Here is a 19537-nt window from a genome sequence, read left to right as displayed (position 1 = left end):
ATTGGAGTGCCAAGGAAGGGGAGAGTGGTGGGGGAAGAAGAAACCAGGTCTAGACGAAGCCAAAAGGGAGATGCGGGCGAGTGAGAATAAAGAGTCTTGAGGTCGCTCGTCTTCTCTGTAGTGATGAGAAGTGCGGGGAGGGTGATAGATGTAGACGGAGTAACCAGCGGCGAAGAAAAGGCGCTGTACTTATATCTAACAAGAGCGAGGATGTGCGAGTCGTATACGTATGATGAGGGTCTCACTAAGCTTGACGAGCAAGTGGAGCGGAACGTTCGAGTAGTAGTTTCAAGTTGCGAGTCAGGCACCCAACGTGTCCACAACACTTTTGTGATGGGTGCATGAGCTGCTGCTGTTACAGCTGCGCACAGTGCTGTGAGTGCTGCTCAGTAAGACTACACCAAGCTAAGGTTCGTGGTCAAGCAGAACTGCATGACTCACGAATCTCTGGAAACCATGGCGCGTAACGAGGAGAGAAGATGCAGCAAGATAAAAACACGCGAGAGACCCTCTCTATTCCGATCTCCGCCCGAGCTGGGGTTAGGTCGTGACAAGAGTATGGACAAGCTTTACAGGCACAACCAAGGAGCGATCAGAGTCGAACCACGCCTTGAGTGGGCAGGACTTGGGTTGCTCGCGTGGAGTTACCCCATTCCGGCTAGAACATCGCTTGGGCCGAGAGCGAACATAACCATGCCGGACCGGGTAGCAAACACCGCGCCCTGACTCTACGAGGCTGAAGGCAAGGTCATGTGAAGGATGGAAAAGCAAGCCTTTGGCGGCCACGACGCGGGCTTGGTGGAACGAGGAGAAAGTTGTGCTCTGAGGCGGGGCAAGGTGGCTCACTCTTGGCGACAGGCAGGGCGGATAGAGAGATGTGCACCGACGCTGCGCACACGGAATCAGGCACAGAAGCAGAAGCTGCATGCTCTGGACTTCCTCGGCGGTTGAGACTGGGCTGTTGTGGTTTGCTCTGATGATGGGCTGGATTCTCAGCGCCAAGAGAAGGTAAGTGAGTTGCGATTCGGAGGTGCCAATGTGGGGAAATTGCATTTCTCAGACACACACAAAATCTCTCTCTCTCTCTCTCTCACGAACATGGATAGATAGTATTAGACGCATCTGGCCCGTCACTGTCTAGGCCTGGCCTTGATTTTACGAATTTTGCTATCGACCTTTACCCCACTCACGATTCACGATTCACGACTCACGACTCACGACTCACGACTCGAATGACATTCTAATGTGTGTTTACTGTATTTTGGTTTTTGTTTTCTTATTGTTTTGGCCGCGTGGCAAAGTTCCAACCCCGAATCTGAAACTCGTGGCTTTTCCGGCGCTAATGGTTCGGTTTCGGTTTGGATTTCCCTGCTGATTCGTTGCTCTTCCAACTCACGCTGCGCCAAGAACAGAGGGTTGCAGGGTGGGCGAGAGCACTCAGTTGACGATTGCACCACCTTGCAGATCTGCTGCCAGGTAGCACAGCTCACCGCAGTTGGGGTGCGTGTTGCCCAACTCTTCTGCGCCTAAACCATCCCAAAAATATAAACAAGAGCTTGTTCGTGGCAGATGGTTGCCCCAACGCGCTTCAGCCGCTTCGTATCATTGCTCGTCAGCCCGTTGCGCAGCTCAGCTCTTGGCATTGCACCAATCAGAATCATCACCGCGGTAATTCCCTCGCTCGAGTCCAGCCTGACACGCGCCTTGTCTTGCTCGATTTCGCCGGTCAACGCCAGCCCAGGATCACCGTGCAATCACCAACCACTGTTTGTGCGACAGTCGTCCATGCACAAGCTAAATGCCTTGATTCCAAAACAGCAACTCGAATCCTGATCGAACGTTCGCATCCAAGCACCGCTTTCCTGTCCCGTCCATTCTCGCCTATGTACACGTCGTGAGTTTGCGCGTTCCGCCTGAGCAAGCTTGGAAGACGCCGATGTACCTCGTACATTGCCCGACACAGCGCAACTCAGCTCACTTGATGTGTTCATCATCAACCCACGGCGTGGCGGGCATAGCGGGCATACTTCTGAGTGGTGCGGGATTACAGAACATATGATTCATTCTTGATTGTGCTGACACCTGAACTCGTGCAGTCAGTGACTAACTTAGCAGCGTGACACATCCTTATTACATCGGTGACAACCCACATTTTCACTGATTCGTGCTTGTAATCCAAAGTTGCGGGGTAAGCAGATCTTGGCGAGTCACCGAGCTTCTCCTAGCGCCTCGTCGTGTATGTACTGTAATCTCCAGCAGCTTTTATCCGACCGTTGCCGCCAATTCACGTTTCGATCATAGCCACACTTCAAGTGTCTGTAGCCTTGATCAACGCGTTCAAACACAAATGACTCACAACTGCCAGTCGCTGATCTGCAGGTATTGGCCTCATCAGAACCAGCCCATCGGAATTGTGACAATCACGAATAGTGGATTTGCCGCATCTTTCATCCAACATGTACTGCACTTGCCCGACCAACTTTGTGGAGGTGTGTATGCGTGGGAGGAGGAGCTGTTGCCGGCACGCACGAAAGCGAGCGCGCTTTGCCAAGTGTTCCTTGCGCCAAGACCTCGATCCAGCCGCACACCTGGCTTGCGGTAACCCCACTTGTTCGCCTCCCGTGCGATCGAACCGAACATGGATGCACCATTCGTCAAGCGTGATCGTCGCATTGTCTTTTCTCGCTGTCTGAATGCCTTGATGCAATGAGCCAACAGTTATCGCTCCCTTATTCCGCCAAGAGCAGAGACAGACAGAGAGAGACGCCAGAGTGACGGCGAAATGGCAGAGATGAGCATCTTAGTCGGAGTAAGCGGGAGCTCAAATTTGCTCCCCGCTGCCCATTCACGATTGGATTTGCTGCCCATTGGATTTACAAACTCCTGCTGCACCAGCCTCAACCCCACTGAGCATGGCTAAACCATCTTTGGCTCAGTCGACGATACCACACTCTTACTCTTGCATCGGTTTTAAGAGCGATCGATATCGAGCGTTTTTTGTCTCCGCTACTCTCCGATTCATAAGCCCCCGGCTTCATCGTTGGGACGGTAACCGATTACTCAGCGTCGTTCGGTCAAGCGCGATCCAACGTCGGTATAACCAACTTGTGCAGTGAAAACATTCGTGATTCGTGAGAGGGATCTCGCTGCTGCATCGACGCTCAGATTGCATGGTAACACGGTCCATGGGGCCCCATGCATCCCGTTTCACTTGTTTGTTCAGAGCCGATGGCAACGTTGGAGTTCATGCTCATCCTGCTCGTGCGATATCGTAAGTGCATTGTTTCTGCCATTTGCATTGACGATCGGCTCGCTGCATCTCACCGTCAGACCAATAATAGTGCAACGCGCGAATCTTTGCTGAATGTCGAAAGCTAGACCTATCGCTTATCTAAACTTCGTAGACAGCCACCACCATTTTTGATCGTACGTTCCAACTTGATGCACGCAGTCCAGCTGAATCTCCCTGTTCTCCGTAGAGGTTGTCATCGTTTTGGTTCAGGGACGCGCTTGCCTCGACCTCGCTCTCCATGCTGATCGCGAATCTTGGGCTTCGACTTGCACCTTCCATCAGCTGGCGACATTCGCAGAATACTGTGATTCGTGAGTACATTGCTAATACGAGTGTCGGGCCAAAGGGCGCAATTAGCCTTCACTACCAACATGGACGATTGTAGGCCACGAGACTCTAAATGAGACACATGAGCTGCTGAGCCGTGGCCGAGGTGGGCCGATTTCAAGCGGACTAGAATCTTCTCACTAGATCAGGGACGATTCGCTGTGTCGATGCTCTCACCCTCTCTACACATGCACAATCACGAATCACGCTTGAGCATGACATTCGTGATTCACGTCTAGAAGAAAACAATCATGAATGCGACTGCGAAATGCTAGGTAATAGTCGCGAGTGACCCACACAGTGGGTCCATGTCTGATAGTATACTGTATCCATCCGCCCTTGGCTATCAAAGCAAGACGGAAGCCCCAACAACAAGCAGCGACGCGATCGCAACCAAGGCCGCCAGACTGAGCCGCACTTCGATCAGCGTGGATACACCTCCCGATGACTCGCTGCTCGAAGCGGCCGTCGAGTGGTTCACGCTCGTTACATTTTTCCAACCCTGCGGTCTCCAACCCAACTGAACATTTTGCGTATCGTCAAACAGAGCCGACATGCCTTCCAGACTCGAATACACATCCTGTGCGTCGTGATCGGCTCCATAGACCACCGTCAATCGATGGTTGAGCGTATTTTGCGTCACGTTCCCCCACGAAACCATTCCAGGCAAAGCTCCAGGGAAACCGGTGAGGTCTTCTTTCGTGCCAGCGAGCGTGTTGATGTATCTCCACCAGCTCAAGTTCCGATCACGTCGTGCTGCGCCACCTTGGAGTTTGGCCATACAGGTGTTGTCCCCATCAGGTCGAGTGTCTTGGTATCCTACCACCCACCGTACATCGCGCGTGGCTAGCCGAGCAAAGTATTGTTGTGGTGTCAGGAGACCAGAAGATTTTGTGCCGTTGAATTGGTCGAATCCGTATCTCCATCGATTGTAGAGTGGGCACGTGGATTTATTAGCTACCGAATCGTCTTGGAGCGGTCGATCCAGGGTATAGTAGGGGTTGGAAGATGGATCGCCGACCACGTAACGCAGTTGAATACGGCTCGAACTTGGCAGTCCTGCACCTGCCATGGCATACCTCGAAATCAGCTGACCGCCTCCTCCATGTCCGACGAAAGTGATGAGCTTCATGCTGGGGTACTTGGAGGTATCGCTAAATTCGGCGAGCAGCGCATCCAGAGCATCGAAACTAGTGACATTGCTAGCTGATGGATGATTCGCCGCTTGACCCGCTTGCCAAACATTGGTATCTGCCCATGCCAGCTGGCTTGTTGTGTACTGGCCCGAGTTTAATCGGGTCGAGTAAAACTGTGGTGCTGCGACGATGCATGTCGAAACGGCATTGGGCGTTTTGGCCGCGATGGCGGATTTGATAATATTGTTGAGGATGTTCCAGTAATTGGCACCATCTCGAAGTTTTCCGTGCATTATGATGTAGGCATTAGTAGCCGTCGAATTCTTGGGATTCGCCGTCCAATACACTGCCAGTGATGCTGCAGAGGTGACGGGAAGCGAGACGAGAGAAGCGCCCCTCGGGACGGTGGGACGGACGTGCGTTTCGCCTTCACTACTAATTGGATCCTGGTCGGAAAAAGCATCGCGAGCGAGGATTGTCGATAGTGAGGAGGACCGTACTCTTGCCACTTCTGCGGAGACGCTAGGCGAGAGCAGCTGGAGCACAATGAGTGCCAGACAAAGCATGCTGGCATTCCATCGTCGCATGATCAAAAGACGTTGATGTGGCATGTCGTTCACTTTTGACGACGAGCGCGAAGTCTTATTGAGGACCAAATGGTAGCAATGGGCGAAAGATGGGCTTGCGATATAGGTTCGAGAGGACATCAGGGTGAAAGCTAATTATCAGGAAGAAGGCGAGGTGCTTCCAGACGCTGATATGGAGCTTAGGCTGACGCTGAGTCCGCAGTGGATGGCGTTCCGCTGCTATGGGCGCCAGCAGCAACAGCACCAGAAGAAATAACAAAGGCTTGTTTCCGTTAGTCTCCTTGAGTCCGAATGACAAGCCCAAGCCTAGATATGACAATCGGCAGGTAATTCTATGCTCGGAGCGAGTGCACAATCGTGTAACGATTTGCCGGCTGTGGCTTGGAGACCAGCAAAAGAAAAGGTACCCGTCAACAGAGGTGCAGATGGATCGCTGCTAAGAGCTAGCTCTGGTATGGTTAGTCGATCATAGACTCAGTGACGAAAGGCTGTGCCTTGACAATGCGATAGAGTGAAAGAGAACCAGATAAAGATTGCAGAGCAAGAGAAATACAGGATGCTCAAACAGCCAAGTGAAGACAAACTCAAAGATCAAGGAGAGCCATCTGCTGTGGAGCACACTAGGGCGGTCATGTGCGTTGAAATGGATCTTGATGGCAGAAGGATCAGGGTGGAAGGGGAGAGGCGCAGCATGATGTTGGAAGAAACTTTCCAACAAGCAGGCCATGGCAGGTGTTCTGCAGTTGAACGCCGAGGTGTGCCGGCCTAGCTGCGCACTGAGGATATGTGCATGATAGTTGAGCGCATTTGGTTTCCAAGGATCGACGATCTCAGGGTGTTGCTACGTTAGTTAGTCCAAGCTTGTTGCCGAGAGACAGTGATGCCAAATAAAGGACAGGCACATGGCCCGGATAAGGTCAGAAAAGGCGAGCGGAGTCTGAAAGCTTGGATCATTTCACACCCTCAAGTATTTTCTGCTGTCCTGTTGATGCTCAGCTGCGCTTTAGACCTCGGGTGCTTGATTGCCTTTGCAGAAACAAGGTTGAGCTTTGGCTCGATCACTTGAGGCAAATGCTGCTTCACGTCAAGCACAAGGAAGCATCTCGAGCTTGGCGATCAGGTTCAAAGTTCGCTGAAAGCCAGGTCTTGCGCCCTCGAGTTCAAGCTTTTTGGTGAAAGCCTATCTTATCAAGTTGGAAGAGACGGAACATGTTGCGGTTAGCAATTCGGATATGATGGCATTCGCGATTGTGATTGACAGCCAACGCCTAGAACCGCATTCACTTGGTACACGAGAGCCGTGTCTCAGAGAACACAGCTGATGCTTGAGGCAGAAAAGGCTTCTCATTCATTTGCAAACCAGGCTTTCATGCCCAGTCAATCTGAAGTGCCATCAAGATAACCACGGCGCTTGTCACATAGTACTTGGCTGGCAATTGTCCGAAGCAAGACAATCGCAAAGATGAGAAATGTATACTGTATGTAGCAACAGGCACGAGTGTCGGTGGTGAGCAAAATCATGATTAGTGACAGCCGCACGCGACCAACTTGCAAGCGTCAGGTGACTACGCAACTATTGCAAATACAGTTATAAAACTCACAACTCACTTAACGGCGATGTCCGTCTCTGAATCGCTGTCGTCGCTTGATTCCATCTGCCAGAAAAGGGCACACATGGTCAGGGCACTCTCGGCACTGGCTTTACTTGCGCAACACTTAGTTGTACCACGTCGAACCGTTCGAGGCAGAACGTGGATGGAGCGTACTACCCCTAAGTTAATCGGAGTTCGAGTATGACACTTGATGCCGAGTTTGCATGCGTCTTGCGCTGGTTCTGCAACTCGGACGCACGTTCGCCTTATTCGGCCGTAGAGAAGATGTTTGGAACACAGACACCCCCGCACACAATTCTCGTGACTCACGGCTTAATAACACGTCTGCCACGCTGCTGTTGGATTCTACAGAGCCACTCACACTCGTGACTAGATACTGTATGGCTGTCAATCTCGGTGACTTTAGGTTGCCACTGGAAAGTAAAATTGTTAGCGCCTAGATCGGGAACCCCGATCTTTCAGATCAATACTACGCTGTGTCGCACGAGACAAGCTTCCTTCGCACCGGCTGAGTTTCTCTGACAAATGGCGTATTCTAGAAAAGATTTTGATTGAGTCTTTTTGAACGACAAACTGCCAGTATATAGTCTCATTCATTTCAGAAAATTTGTTCTTGGTAAGGCCGCGGCGTCCGGCGAACGCAGTCCGTGCGGCTGAAGACGGCTCTCTCGACGGATTCCACAATTTTCGGTCTCTCCATTCGTAATTCACGATTTGTTCTTGCTACACAGAGACAAGAGATTCACAGAATTTGTGTGGCGAGTCAGCATCTGTAGCTGCACTCACTTATCGGCTTTTGACCCAGTCTTGACTCGAGTGCATCATTAATGATCGTGGCTCGTGACTCTCCCTGCCACCTCGCCATTTTCTACCATCACCAAGTTATTAATCCAGATCCACAACTTTACATCGCCACATTCAAGTATACCCACAACACACGTTAACACTTTCTGCCACCCGACACACATCATGTTGCGAAACTCTATCATTCCCTTCGCAAAACAGGCTGTAGCCTCGACTTCGCGAACAGCTAGCTTCTCTACGGTCGCACGACCTGCTGCAGTCGCCACAGCTCGCGCTTCCACTTCTTCGAATGTCTTTGGTGCTGCTGTTCAGCGACGTGGCTACCACGAAAAGGTCATCGATCACTACGAAAACCCACGCAATGTTGGATCGTTCCTCAAAACCGAGAAAAACGTTGGTATCGGTCTTGTCGGCGCTCCCGCGTGTGGCGACGTCATGAAACTCTCGATCAAGGTCAACGAAGAAGGGATCATCGAGGATGTTCGTTTCAAGACGTTTGGCTGTGGTTCGGCTATCGCTTCGTCATCTTACATGACTGAACGTGTCAAAGGTCTCTCCCTTGACGAAGCTGCCAAGATCAAGAACACCGAGATTGCTCAGGAGCTCTGCCTTCCACCCGTCAAGCTTCACTGCTCCATGCTCGCTGAGGATGCCATCAAGTCGGCCATCAAGAACTACAGGTCCAAGCGCGAGGCAACGGGAAACAAGAAGCAGGGTCACATTGAAGTTGTTCAGGATGTGGCTACCGGCAACACTTCGGCTACCGCTCACGTAGGCTCCGGCACCGTTTAATTCTTCACCTCTTAGTAAAGCCCTGGTTTCGTCCGTGGGTTAGTAGCAATTCCTTCGTATCTCGTCTATCTGTGTCTCCTCTCGACTCGTAGTCTCGACGTCTCATCTTGGTTCTGTTGAGCATTTGTAGCGCTTCCCCTGTCCCAGCAACTTTTGTACTATGTAGCTCCTTTCATTTTCATCATTCGTGATTTTCATCAGGTTCTAGTTGAAGAAAATTATCATTCAGTGCTGCTCAGAGAAGCGTGTCGTCTGTTCCTGTGCATGTGAGACTCTCGACTCGACGTTGATGTGCTCTTTCATGCTGCGCTCCGACTGCGTACGCAGTCTTCAGTTGCTTGGTCGCGCTGACGGACTGCATGTCGCATGTCAGGGTTTGGCCGTGCTCTATTGACGCAACTACTTCATTCGACATGCCAGATTGCCCGTTGTTGCTGATGCAGGACCATGAAAGAACCCACAAGCCAAGCTCTCTCTGCTCCACGTCCTCACGCCTAGGAACTCGTGACTGAAACACGAAAGGGTCGAATCACAAATCATTATCAGCTAAGCAAGGGATTTTTACGAGGTGCGATATAATCACGAATCGTGAATCGTGAATCAGAATCACGAATCATGAATCTTCTCCATATTTGAGTTGGATCTAACAGGAATTTAAAATTCACAAATCACAATCACGAATCGTGAATCGTGAATCGTGAATGCGTGCTGGACCACACGCCAGTCGTGAGTCATGTGGACAGAACACGCGTTTCAGCGTGCAGGCTCGCGTGTGTTTTTGTGGATTTATTTTGGTTTGGGACAGGAGGATGAGTGGAGGTAAGAGGAAGAGTTGTGAGTTGGTGTCTCTCAACACTCGTGACCCACAGCTGAGACGTTGGGAATGTGAAGCAGCGTTCAGCTACGAATCCTTCTCACTCCATCATCATCTCTCCCGTCTTGTCACGGTGACACTCCAGAACATTTCACCCATCATCTCCCATACAGAATGAATGAGCCATTCTGACGCAAGTACACATATACGCTCTCTCTCTCTCTCTCTCTTTTTTTTTCTCTCTTTCTCTGTCTTTCCTGCCAACACCCGTGAAAAGGCGCAACTTAGACGCAACCCTGGGTCGACGCTCAAAGGTTCTACTGTACTTATGATGCCCCCTCGCAACCTGCCAAGGTCGCCATTTGCTGGCATTGGTGCCGGGAACAGCATCGTAGCAAGCTCCGCCCGAGAGCCTGCGTCTCCAATTCGCCCTTCACATACACCTGGCGCACCCAGCAGCAAGTCCAACACACCACGCCGACACATCGGCCTTTCTCACCCCGTTGTACACCCAGCCACCTGTGCTGCCTTTTCCGAAACCGAATTCGTCAATTCAGGTGTGGGAGACAGTCTATCTCGTGCCTTCTACTTCGATGTCATTCTTGAACAGTCTGCTTCGTCTGCCTCCTCCTCATTCTCCCTATCAAAGTCCAACACTTCCTCGGCTTTCGAAGCATGGCTAGGCGACCGTGTCCATGACTACGACGCCGATCCTTCTACAGCTATCGGCTCCTACGATGAGTCTTTGCCAGTCCCAAGATCATCGAGCGCATCCAGCATCACTGCAGTGTCTTCTTCCTCTGCCGCCTCTTCTTCCCCTTCCACTAGCGCTAAGCCCTCCAATATCGATCCTTCGCGCCTGTTTGGCCGCGTTCAGGAGCTCATCGATACCGAACGCAGCTACGTAAAGCGCATCGATGTTCTCTACCACAAGTATGCCGTCCCGCTTCGCACTCTTGCAAAGGATCGCGACAGAGCCATCATCCCCCTCTACGAGGCTCAAAAGCTCTTTGGCAACATCGGCGAAATTGCAGGTGCCAATCGTGCGTTTCTTAACGATCTCGAGCGTCTAGCATCTCAAGGTCACCAAGCCCTCCTTGCTGGCCTCGGTGATGTTCTCTACAACCATATGTCGTGCTTTTCATGCTACACCGAGTACTTTGCGAATTTTGAAAAGGCCAAGCACATTGAACGTACGCTGGCAAAACATCGCGCATTCTGCGACTTCACCGATCGAACAAAGTACTCAGTCACCGATATCGGTAACACGGGTCTCCGAGATCTCCTCATGGAGCCCATCCAGCGCATTCCCCGTTACAAGCTTCTCATCGATGCTATCCTGAAGCACGTCGAGCCTCGAGATCCGTTGCGCAATCGACTCGAGCAAGCCATCTCGCTCGTCAGTCGCATTGCTAGCTGCGAAGCCGACGAGAAGACGCGCAGAGCTGCCATCTTGTGGAGCTTTAGCCGCAATATCGATTCCTTTCCAGCCGAGCTTATCAGTGTGCATCGCAGATTCATCGATTGCATCGATGTAGACGACTTTCCACTCGACTCCTCAGCAGCTGCTTCTGGCATCGGTGCTTCCTTCTCCGGCCTAAAACCCATCCCTTGCACGCTTTTTCTCTTTGACGATCGCATCGTCATCGTTAAACGCGCCCACGCCTCTACGAGCGGTCGCAAGCTCGTTGGTCTCGACGACATCGGCCGCCTCACTTCTCAGATGAAAATTGTCACCGAAAAGAGTTCTACTGCATCTCTGCTTGTCCAAGGCAAACGCCCCGAACTAGCTTTCCGCGGCACGGTCAGCCTGATGGATATCGAGGCTCAGGACCTCGGCGGAACCGACCTACAACTCACCTTGCTTCGTCAACCTAGCCACGTCATTGGAGATAAATGGTCCAATCGACCTCTCCGTCAGTATGTGGCTGTCGACATCTCTGCACCGGCGCCCTCTACACATGGGTCCCGCATTCACACAGGCTCTTCCTTGCTCGATGCTGATGTTTCGGCAAAGCTCGAAAAGATGCGCTTTCTCGAAAGTGTCTGGAAAGCCAAGGCACTCTACAAGGCCGCTCAAAGCCGCTGCGAGACTCGATGCATCATCCTACCTGCCTCACGTCGAAGATACGACTCGAGCGATGTTTTGCCAGGCGCGCCACAAACAAGCACGAGGCTGCAAGACGCGCGCAAGCTCATCTACTTTCATTTGCATTCAAGGCAGGGCTATGCGGATCAACCGATCAGGTCTGCTGTGGCCATCTCTGTCGATCATCATGGCGTTGATGCACGAACACGTCTGGGCAGCTCTGAGCTGACTCATCCGCACGCGATGCTGGACGTGAGCCACATCGACGAGATGGAAGAGGAATTCCTAGCACAGGTGCGTACCAAGGCAACTCACGATGGAGGCGAGGTGCATGGCGAGATGCACACGCTGTCATCTGCAGATCTCGGCGACCACCTCGCGCAACTTTCAGACGAAGTCGAAAAGCGTTTCGGCAGTGCAGTTCGCACGTACACACTAAGTCAACCGGGCACTCTTTCTGGGTCAGGTTTCCGTCAGCGAGCAAAGGCAGCTGCGGGTCTCGAGAACTTTGGCCGCTCCCTCCTCTTCGGCGCAAGCGCGGCCACATCCAGTATTTCAAGTGCCGGCATATCCAACCTCGACGTATTCGGATCGCCAGCCCGCCGCAGTAACAGCAATGCATCCAAGAGCACTTTGAGCAGCAACGCAGCTTCCATCAACAGCCGCGGTATGACCATGTCCACGGCTGGCACCAGCATTAGCAGTCGTAGCGGTGCTTTTGACGCTTTCTCTCGTGGCACAACCAACTCGCCTGGTTCCTTCAGACGTTTTGGACGACGACGATCTTCTTCCGTTGGGCCGCCTTCTAGTGTCATCAGCCGCTGTGGTGCAGATAGTGCCGATGAGAACGAGGATCAACTGTTGCGTCGAGCTCGAGCTGCCACTCCTGATCCAGTCTCGCTGCTGTCCACATCGGCTGGTGCCTCGACGCTAGCTTCACCTCGATTGACCGGCGGCCGTATTCTTGGCGGCCATGTTCGGGCGAGAACGGAAAGCGCTGCACCCACCGCCACGAACTGGTCCCCATCCAAGACTCAGGCGCCATATCAGCAACGCCAAAGAGCCGATTCAGTCGAACTCAGTAGGACGCCGAGCTCCGCGGGTCGGAGACCAACGGGTCCCAGAGAACAGACAAGCCCCAGTCCTGTACCAACATCGCGACGTATGGAGCCAACATCGCCATCCTGGCTCAGTAGCGGTCCGACCACACCTCTTAACATTCGTCGCAAACCAGCGCCAAAAGCAGTCCGAGACACTGACAACGCAGAGGACAGCAACGTGAATACACCTATCCGGACAAGGCCAGTATCGAGCATGAGCACCTACGGAGCTGACGCTGCGCACAACAGTGACGATAACGAGCCTCAAGTAGCTAGAAGACGTGTTTCTGGCGCCAAACGACCGCTTTCTTCGAGCGATGCTGATGTCGCTGAATTCACTCGACAAGGTTCACTCAGCAAGCGACGATCGCTGGGACGCGACAGTGAAGCTGATGCGCCCCGTCAGGCAGCAACGCTGCCACGATCCCAGCCGCTGGCGCGGCTCTCAACAGAGGAGCAAACTCAACGCGCTTCGATCTCGGAGAGCGAGACGTCCACGGAACGCGGGCATGGCGAAAGCCACGCAGCGAAACCGCCGGCGACGCCCGTGCGCAACTCGTCTACGGCGTCCAAGTCGCTCGAGGCACGCCGGCGGAACGAAGCAATGGAGCATGGGCTGCGGATTTTCAGAGAAGAAATGAGCCTGCTAAGATGTGATATCGACATCTTGCAGAGCAGCATGGCTGCCATGGAAAACCAAGCACGTACCCCGCGCAAGCGACGCAGCGACGACTCGACACTGCTCAATCAGGTCGACCTGAACGCTACCGCTTCAATCAGTGCCGAGGTGGATCACATCTATGCGCGAGTCAAGAAACTCGACTTGCTGTTAGCAGATGTTGATTCAAAATGGATCTCTTGCATCCGTATGCACAATCGCATCGTACACGATCTCAACAACGCTACGAGTGCTCCTGCCTCTGGAGGTGCTCCTGCTCCTGCTGCCGAGCGTGCACAATTGTCGCACTCAGACGACACGAGAGGCAGCAACGTCGAAACGTTGACCAAGGAAAAGGAGAAACTAGAGATTCAAATTTCGGCGCTCAGACGCAAATGCGAGCTCCTGACCACACTCGAAGCTGACGGCCGGCTCGAAAACACCGAGATCCACAAGGCGTTCAATGAAGAACTAGACATGCTCTACGATCACACACAGACGCCGGAAATCGACCAACTCGGCGTGCTTCGACAAGAACTCAAACGCACCAAGGCCGACCAGCATCAGCTCATGGTTGAAAACAAGCGCCTCAAACGCGACCTCATCATTCAACAGGCTCACACAGACACTTACAGAGACGCGCTCGCTAGACACGGCCTCTTATGAGCTAGCATCAGAAATCTAAGTTTCACCTCGTTTCCACACCATGTCGTCGATAGTTGAGACGTCTCGGATCGGAGTAAGGTGGCTGAAGTGTGTTGAACAGACTGTGGTTGGGTGCGGGGGAATTGCGGGGTACTTTCAAGAAAGCTTCATGCGTTGCCGGCTCTGCGGGCCGAGCGATCTCGCCGGTGATCGCGGCCGCCATCACGACGAGCTGCGGAGCCGAACGAGTTGCGAGAGGATGGCTGCTGCCTCCTGTCCGACTGCGGTGCATCAGGGATCGTGGAAGGCGCGTGTGGACGTGCATTGGCGTACTTCTGAGTGCGGTCAATCTTGATGCGTTTGGCCGAATCAGCAACGTCTCTCGACACGCGTGGATCCGTCTCGATTCCGGGAGGGCGAATCGGAGATGCGCTGCCCGAGGACGCAGCCGCCGAGCCGCCGAGCCGATCAACCAGTGTGCGTTTTCTTTGAGCTTCCGGCGCAGTGCGGATGCGCACTTCGTCCGTGGGCGCGCCAACGCCCGGCGTAGACCGAGCCGAACTGGTTGTAGCTGCTACCGATTCGCGATCATGCTGCTGCTGTGCTTCGCGATCTTGACGAGGAGCAAGCGGCGTGTTGAAGCCGCTTGCACGCGACGCATCCCCAACATCGCGCACGGGCGTGCCATTCCGACTTGCTTGCGCGCTCCCGCCCTCTCGCCGCCTATCTTCTCGATCACGTCCCCGATTGCTGCTTGCACGCTCCCGCTCTCGTGTCCGCTCCCGATCGCGTACCTCTTTGTCCCTCTCCCTCTCCCTCTCCCTTTCGCGTTCGCGTTCGCGTTCATTTTCACGGTCTCGGTCTCGATCACGATCACGATCACGATCGCGGTCTCGAGCAGAGCGATCCCGTTCCCGTTCCCGTTCCCGCTCTCGTTCGCGTCGATCCCGATCCTTATCACGCTCGCGCTCGCGTTCACGTTCGCGCTCCGAAACGCGTGTCTTGTCGCGGTCGCTTTGGCGATCATTGCGATCGCGTACACGCTCACGTTCTCGCTCATCCTTGTCCTTGTTGATTGGAACCAAGGAAGCTGACGCCGAACGCTCACTACGATCGCGTTCGGCGCGAGAGCGTACTGCTTGTGCGCTCGAGGTGCTGGCAGGTCCAGTAGGTGGAGTCATCGTGACTGTTGTACGTGCCAGCGGCTTGTCGATGGATTCACGAGGTACTTGAGAAGGCACATGTCGATGTCCCGCTCCATTGCTCGCACTGCTGCGATCGTTGAACGCTGTAGGCTCACGTGAAGGGCGCGAGGGGAGTCCAACATCGCGTGCAAGCTCGCCGCGAGGCCCAGATGGTGGCACAGCCTGGCTACGCCCACCAGCAGCACCACGTCCCGAAGCTTCGTCCACCTTGGTGCTGCCCCGCTCGGCTCCTCGCCGAGGCTCATTGGATGCTGAGCTACTTGGAAGAGCTGATCGTCGATCTTTGGGCTCTGTGGGCGCTGTTTTCTGCGAAGCAAGCGCTGGACGAGTTGGCAGGTTTGCGCTGGGTGGGACCCTTGTAGCCGGTCCACGGCTGCTTGCTCCTGCCGATGCAGCTGAAGCTCTCGGCGCTGCTGCGACAGGCGTGCCGGCCTTCTCGGTTACTTTGTCCGCAGTGCCACTGTTAGAGAGAGACGAGACACTGGCTGCAGTTTCTTTCCTTGGCTGTGCCTGCGGGATGGTATTCGCCGTCTCTTTGGGCCATGACGATGCTTGTGTCTTGCCCTTATCCGGTGGCGCCTGGGTATCCTTTTCCGAGGAGGAAGAAGAGGAGATGGGGATGGGTGTTGCCGTTGCTGCCTTGCCAGCATTGTTGGGATGAGGAGGAGGGATCGAAGCTGGAGTTTTTACCACGGTCGGAGGGTTTGGCACCGTACAGGCCTGATGCAAGGGAATCCACGACTTCTTGCGGGACTTGAGAGTGGCCAGCAGACCCTGTGCGAGAATCTTGAGGTCTCCACGTTGTTCGTTGGCTGCAAGTGCCTCGACCAGCGCGCTGATTTCGGTGCCATTGGATTCGATCAGCGGATAGAAGGGGGAGATCCGTGTCATCACGATGATAGTGTTACGAATGCGCATGTATTCGCCGGAGGACAGACAATTCTTGAAAGCTCGCTGGAGGCAGTCCTGCCACTTGCAGAAGATGATTCGGAACTTTTCCCACGAGAGAAGGTCAGCTGCAGGAATCTCTTCACCACCGTGGCGGTCATGCCACCGCATCTGGAAGCCGGGCAGCTTCTGTCCAATCGCCTCTTTGGCATACGTTTCGGCCTGACGATGCCATGGGGTGAGGTCGGATAGAACGGTGCAGAGGAATCTCGAATAGTTGCGCGCCTCGTTCTCGGTGCAAGAGAATATGACGGCAGAAATGTGGTCAACAAAGACCTTGTCGTAGGCGGTGAGACTGGAAAAGTTGCGCGTACCAAGGTTGTGCGCCGTGCGAATGAACTTTCCCGCAAGAATTGCGTCGGTCGGAGAGAGAAGGGCACGTGGGAAAAGACAGTATTGGATCAGATGCGTCACGATGGCGCCTCGATCCGCACTGTCGCGAAACCAGTGGTCCTTTTCTGCCAAGAGGCGTTTGCGTGTAACTTCATGCGACTTCATCTGATCCTTCATCTCGGCATTGAGCTGACCAATGGTATCTTGAAGGCGCGTACGCTGCTCATCGATGTTGGTATCGCGGATGAGGGCATTGAGTCGCTTAACCTCCTGCTGGTACCGCTCGATGGGGACACTAACATCAGCGAGACTGAGCTGCCAGAAAGTGACATAAAAGTGAACCCCAAGGCTAGTTTGCGCAGATTCGGGCAGCATATTCTTGGCAGCCGCGATGGCATCCAGCAAACCTTTGTGCCATGGCTCTGCCGCTGGTGACGAGGGTTCGTCTTTCCCTCCCTCGGCCACAATGCCGGGTGCCGCGGTGTCTGCCTCCTTTCCGCTCGTATCGTTCGCTTCCGAGTCCTTTGTGTCAGACGTGGACGCTTCGACATCCTCCATCACGACATCAGCATCCTTGTTTGGATTTGCCGCTAGTGCGGAGCCTTGTAGCTGCGCTGAGGGATTTGGTCGCGCTTCATCGGGTATAGCAAGTTGATCTTCGGCTGCCTTGGCCTTTGCGCGACTCGCTGTAAGCTCGGCGCGCAGCCTTTCTGCTGCTTCTGCCGCCTCGACCTGTCTCATGCTATGTACGAGCTTGGGTCTGGAAATGTAGAAGGCCATGGCAGGCTCGATACCGAAGCGAACGCAGAGATGTTGAAGCGAAGGTACGAGCGAGGCGTAGTCGGCAGTCTCGAGATGATTGAAGAGGAACTCGACGTATTGCAGCAGCACTTCTTGGCATGAGTCATACAGATTGCCGAGGTACTTGAGGTGCGCCTCGCTCTCCGGTACAATGTGAATACAAGCCTGACGCTGTTGGGCGACGAGTATCAGAAGGGGAACAGAGAGCTTGCTTTCGATCAGAGCGTTCAGTAGGCGTTGTCCCGAACGACGATAGGCGAGACGCTCCTTGCTACCAGTGAGTGCGTTGACGGCCATCATGGCTTCCATGTGCAAGTGTCGGCCGCCGGTCAGAGCGGCGATCTGTGCATCGGCGAGATTGGCCAATGGCTCGATTCCGGACATTTTGGTGATGAGTTCCGACATGATGACCAGATCCTTGGAGTTGTTGGCTTTGAGCTGGTTGACGAGGTATTGCAGAATGGGAGTGCAGTCCATCATGGCGTAGCGGCGAAAGAGGGTGCCACAAAAGGCAGCGAGACTCTTGAGCCACAAGCTGATGTTGGTACCGTCTTGCTTGGTTCGTTCCTTTTCTGGATTGCTGAGCGCGTCGACAAGATTGAAGGAAAAGATGTCGTACTCGAATTGGGAAAGGTATTTTGCGGATTCGACCAGTGGCTGGATCAGATTGTCATACGCCTGGACTTGGTTCAAGGCGATTGTGAAGAAGATGGTAGGGTTGGAGTGCGAGGCTTTGGCAAGATTGCGACCAGATTGCTTGAGGTTGTCCTTGCTGATTCGTTTAAGAATGCCCTTAGCCTCCTTTTCCGTAGAAGCTTGGGCTGCGCGAAGCTCTGGAAGCTGGTAAAGTTCGTTCTTCCATTGACCGTATAGCGAGAAGCGCTTCTCGTACGGCATGATGCGGACCAGCATCCAGATCTCGTCAACGATGCCCGAATTGGATGGAGAGAGAGAAAGTGCCGGCAAAAGATGGAAGCGCAAGACGTCGTACCAGATCTGAGCCTCGTCTTGTTGTTGGGACTCGCCAAAATCATCGAACATGTCGGCTGATGCTGATGAATCGGCGGTGACTGTAGCATTGGCCAGCCGGAAGCCGACCTTGGTGAGGCGGCAGACTTTCTGTAGCAGCGCGGCGTCCCTCCACAAAGATACGCCCAGCACCTTGAGGAGTGGCAGAAAGATACGAACAACGTCGTCGAGATTGCGACAGGTAGGTAGTGAGTCAGTCCAGTGAGGATAGAAGAAGACCTGCTGGCAATTCAAGGAAGGGGCAGGCTCGGGCACTTTGCGAGTCAAGACAAGGCTCTTGACAGTCGGTGGAACGACCTCCTGCCGTTTGCTATCCCAACGCGGCCTAGGCGCTGTAACAGCCGCACTCGCGAGTGCTGGGTTCATACGAGAATAGGATATCTCGTCGTAAGCGGGCTGTATGATGACGTTCAGCAAGCGGATGAATGGGTCGGCGATTTCGTCGAAAGCGGAGCAGAGCCACGGGTAGCGTGTGAGGATGAACAGGGCGTGTCGCAAGTCACCAAAGGCAAGTAAAGCTCGGAGTAGACCGACAATCTGGTATGGTGGCTCCTTCGGAGCAGCATCGGCGGTGGCTTTGGATGAATCTTTGTGTGTAGAGGATGAGTCTGTGTCGTCGGTGAGAGGCGCAGCCATAGAGAGAGCGTTGGCTCGAGCGCTGGATACTTTGGCAGACATGGCTTGACGGTGTTTGGCGTGAAGCTTGTTCATGTCTTGTTCGTTGGGTGAGAGGTGAGGGTAGAGGTCGGCGAAACGGACAAGACCAACTTTGATGAGAAGAGCGGCAAGAAAGTAGAGCTCGTCCGGAGTGGCCTCGTTGGTGTCGGGGTGGCAGTAGTGTGCAAATTTGAAGCCGAGAAGTTGAGCACAGATACGATCGCCCGAGTCAGATGAGAGGTCGAGATCGATACCGGCGAAGAGGTTGGTAGCAGTGCCGTTGGAGGTGGATGCTGAAGCGGATGGTGCGTCCACATTTGCGCAGGGAGATTCGGCAAGCAAGGCAAGCAAAGCGAGGAAGAAAGGGTAATGGCGCATGATTTCGGCGGCGAATAGATCGAGGATAACATCAAAAACACGGTTAGCATCCAGGTCAAAATAGCCGATGAGCGCTTGTACGTTGTTCATGACGCGTGCTGCGCGACGATTTCGAACAAGCGGCGATTCGGTTTCGACGACGGTGACTGAATCAGCGGCGAAGATGGCAGCCGGGGCAGTGAAATCAAGCCGACTCGATGGTTGAAGCCGGACTGGAGCTACGGAAGGGCCGAGATTGGTGAGGATTTCGGTGATGAGGGCAGTATAACCTTCATTTTCCTCGCGAAGGAGGTTGAACTTTTGCTGCTTGAAGAGCCTAGCGGTGCGAA

At 53.8% G+C, this 19537-nt stretch overlaps 4 protein-coding genes across 4 annotated transcripts; 2 read left to right on the top strand and 2 right to left on the bottom strand.

The window, feature by feature from the left end:
- Positions 1-3965: 3965 nt before the first annotated feature.
- Positions 3966-5321, bottom strand: UMAG_05633 (uncharacterized protein; the record flags this gene model as incomplete). The annotated part of the gene is made up of 1 exon (XM_011393108.1): positions 3966-5321. One exon carries the CDS (start codon positions 5319-5321, stop codon positions 3966-3968), a length of 1356 nt encoding a protein of 451 aa, XP_011391410.1.
- A 2603-nt stretch (positions 5322-7924) lies between these two features.
- On the top strand, positions 7925-8551 carry UMAG_05632 (putative iron-Sulfur cluster nifU-like protein; the record flags this gene model as incomplete). The annotated part of the gene is made up of 1 exon (XM_011393107.1): positions 7925-8551. The coding sequence occupies one exon, from the start codon at positions 7925-7927 to the stop codon at positions 8549-8551; it is 627 nt and encodes a 208-aa protein (XP_011391409.1).
- A 1145-nt stretch (positions 8552-9696) lies between these two features.
- Positions 9697-13878, top strand: UMAG_05631 (uncharacterized protein; the record flags this gene model as incomplete). Its single annotated transcript, XM_011393106.1, has 1 exon — positions 9697-13878. One exon carries the CDS (start codon positions 9697-9699, stop codon positions 13876-13878), a length of 4182 nt encoding a protein of 1393 aa, XP_011391408.1.
- Positions 13879-14024: 146 nt separating this feature from the next.
- UMAG_12019 (uncharacterized protein) lies at positions 14025-19537 on the bottom strand (the record flags this gene model as incomplete). The annotated part of the gene is made up of 1 exon (XM_011393270.1): positions 14025-19537. A coding segment is annotated over one exon (5513 nt), but the record flags the coding sequence as incomplete, so codon positions are not given.

Source organism: Mycosarcoma maydis, chromosome 16 (genome assembly GCF_000328475.2).
Source record: "Mycosarcoma maydis chromosome 16, whole genome shotgun sequence".
NCBI lineage: Eukaryota > Fungi > Basidiomycota > Ustilaginomycetes > Ustilaginales > Mycosarcoma > Mycosarcoma maydis.
The sequence above is the reverse complement of the archived record's forward strand: the minus strand, read 5'-3'. Positions and strand labels throughout refer to the sequence as shown.